Genomic DNA, 2,292 nt, shown 5'->3' with positions numbered 1-2,292 from the left:
TGCCTTTGCCTTTGCCGGGGCACTGATAGGTGTGGAGGCTGTTTCATGAGATAGTATCATACAAGCAAGTGTCTTTTAAACATTTACCAGCAAAGTATTGGACATTTATCAATAATAAGACAACAGAATTATATAATAACTGATGTACCATAGTGGTGAGAAGTAGAATTATTAGGAATATAAACATTCTGTGCAAAGTAAAATTGATCTCGTAATTGTTTACTGAGCCTAGGTACCACTACTTAGGCAGCCCTGTCCCACAGCCACCTCCAGGTACCTAATTTTTGAATATGGTTTCTTTACACTGACACTCCCCCAAACTAAGCACATCTAGGATGACATTATAACATTTCAGTGATGATGAAATGATACTGAACATATTTCTAGGCTGATTATAGACTAGATACTCAAATCATGGGGAGAAGTTTCAAAGATCTGGGTAAAGAACAACAGGTGTGGCTCTCCTAGTTCCCAAGACATTTCACATAGACTCAACAAGAGAACATTAACCCCTAGCTTGAATCTGGTTCCAGAATTAGACTAAAGCTTGGAACTCCGGCTTCAGAGTCACTAGTTAGACCCATACATTTCAAGCAGTGCTGTTACTTCCACTGCATTGGCATACCCCTAATACATATGTATTCTGCTAAGTTAGAGCTTACATACCTCCCTGACAAGTTATCATCTAATAAGTAACCATTCTATCTATTCTTTTGAGAATGGACCTTGTTGGAGATGTGTTGGCTTTGCTAGAATATGGAGTATGGAGGCCATGGCACTGCTTGATGTGGTCCCATTCTATATGATGTGCAATTAACAGACTAAGACAAACTTAACATGTCCTAAACATACCCTAGCATAGGCTTCTGAGGTATGAATTTCAGTAAAGCCATATTCTCATAATGTTGCTTAAGGACAATTATTGTTTAAAAGTAGGTGTTTTAGGGTCTGTATTTATTGATTGATAACTATTTACCTTATTCCTAAAATGCTGTTCTAGTTAGTGCTTCCTCCTTCAACTTCTGCAGGCACACTAAATAGGGCTTACCATAGTAGATCCACTTTGTCATCCATTTCCTACTCATGCAGCCATCTTCCTGTCTCCTCCACATTCAGTTGGTCCAACTCATGCTTTTCCCCTCTCCCCTTGCATTACTCATGATTGCACCATCTTAGCCACACTTCTCAGATTTCATTCTAACTCCACAACTCCCAGCTTCTTCCACACCTCCTTAGTCCTGTTGATGACCATTTTTCACTTCTGTCACTTGTTTTTCTTTTTTCTATTTACCCCTTTGTCATTGCTTTCTTCTTTGTGCACTTATTGGCTTTTGTACCTTTACCTTTACCATGTTCATTCTCTCTGTTTTATATTTAGCATTAGTCGTGTCAAAAGTTTGTTGTCTTATTGTAACAGGTTTGTGATACTCATAAGTTATATATAGTAGATTATTAAACTGTGAATGTTTCATAAAATTAATCTCCATGACACTTGGTTTGATATGTGCAATCATCTAGTATGTTAATGTGTAGTATCAGTTGTGTATGTCATAATTGGTTGTTATTTCCATGACATATCAGGTCTCTCTTTACAAAAAACAATTATTGAACAATGGAAAAAGTTTTGTGATAAATGATATTGGTTTGTATTTTTTACATAATGTCTACAAATATTCATTTGAATCATAGATGCTTTTAAATATTTGTAAATTTTTCAGTTTCACTATATGATTGTAGTCTGAATTCCTTAGTACCATGGCACTAATGAAGAAAAAAATATATTTGTTTCAGGTTTTGATCCATTCCACCCACACTATGAGTGCTGATTCCAATTCAGTTCGTAATGATCTCATAAAGCTGCTCCACAAGCATGTTCCTGGAGCAGATATAAGGTAAGGAAATTACTAGAGCATTGAGATGTTATACAGTAATTAAGTGTGATTATCTTGTAGTGTAGGTCATAATACAGCCATTCAAAACAAGGTTGACATTCAGTACTACCAACCAGCTGTGAGAGCCTGAGTCAGCAAATTTTAGGGAAACTGAAATATCAAATCATTGAATAAAAAAAGTTGACAGACAATTTTCACTGACATGTGATTAAGTCCCAAATACTTTCAGAACCCTATGATTATTTGCTGATACAAACATTTATCAGGCAACATAACAGAAAAAGCAATCTTACTTATTTTCACTAACAGTTATAACAAACTTTCTTCAGTGGCTTATAAAACTAAATCTAATTTAACATAATATTTGTCTTTGTTCGTTTTAATAATCCAGCTGTAATGT

The 2,292-nt window shown here is 35.4% G+C and overlaps 1 protein-coding gene across 1 annotated transcript in view; it reads left to right on the top strand.

Moving 5' to 3' along the window:
- LOC119586972 (CUE domain-containing protein 2-A-like) overlaps positions 1-2,292 on the top strand; it is a gene marked incomplete in the record, with an annotated part of 10,730 nt that overhangs the window by 1,440 nt on the left and 6,998 nt on the right. Inside the window, 1 exon segment of the mRNA XM_037935709.1 lies at positions 1,792-1,892. Coding sequence (XP_037791637.1) covers positions 1,816-1,892 — 77 coding nt within the window.

The sequence above is a fragment of the Penaeus monodon genome, chromosome 22, assembly GCF_015228065.2.
Source record: "Penaeus monodon isolate SGIC_2016 chromosome 22, NSTDA_Pmon_1, whole genome shotgun sequence".
Classification (NCBI taxonomy): domain Eukaryota; kingdom Metazoa; phylum Arthropoda; class Malacostraca; order Decapoda; family Penaeidae; genus Penaeus; species Penaeus monodon.
Note: the sequence above shows the minus strand (reverse complement) of the source record. Positions and strands in the feature narration are given on the sequence as shown.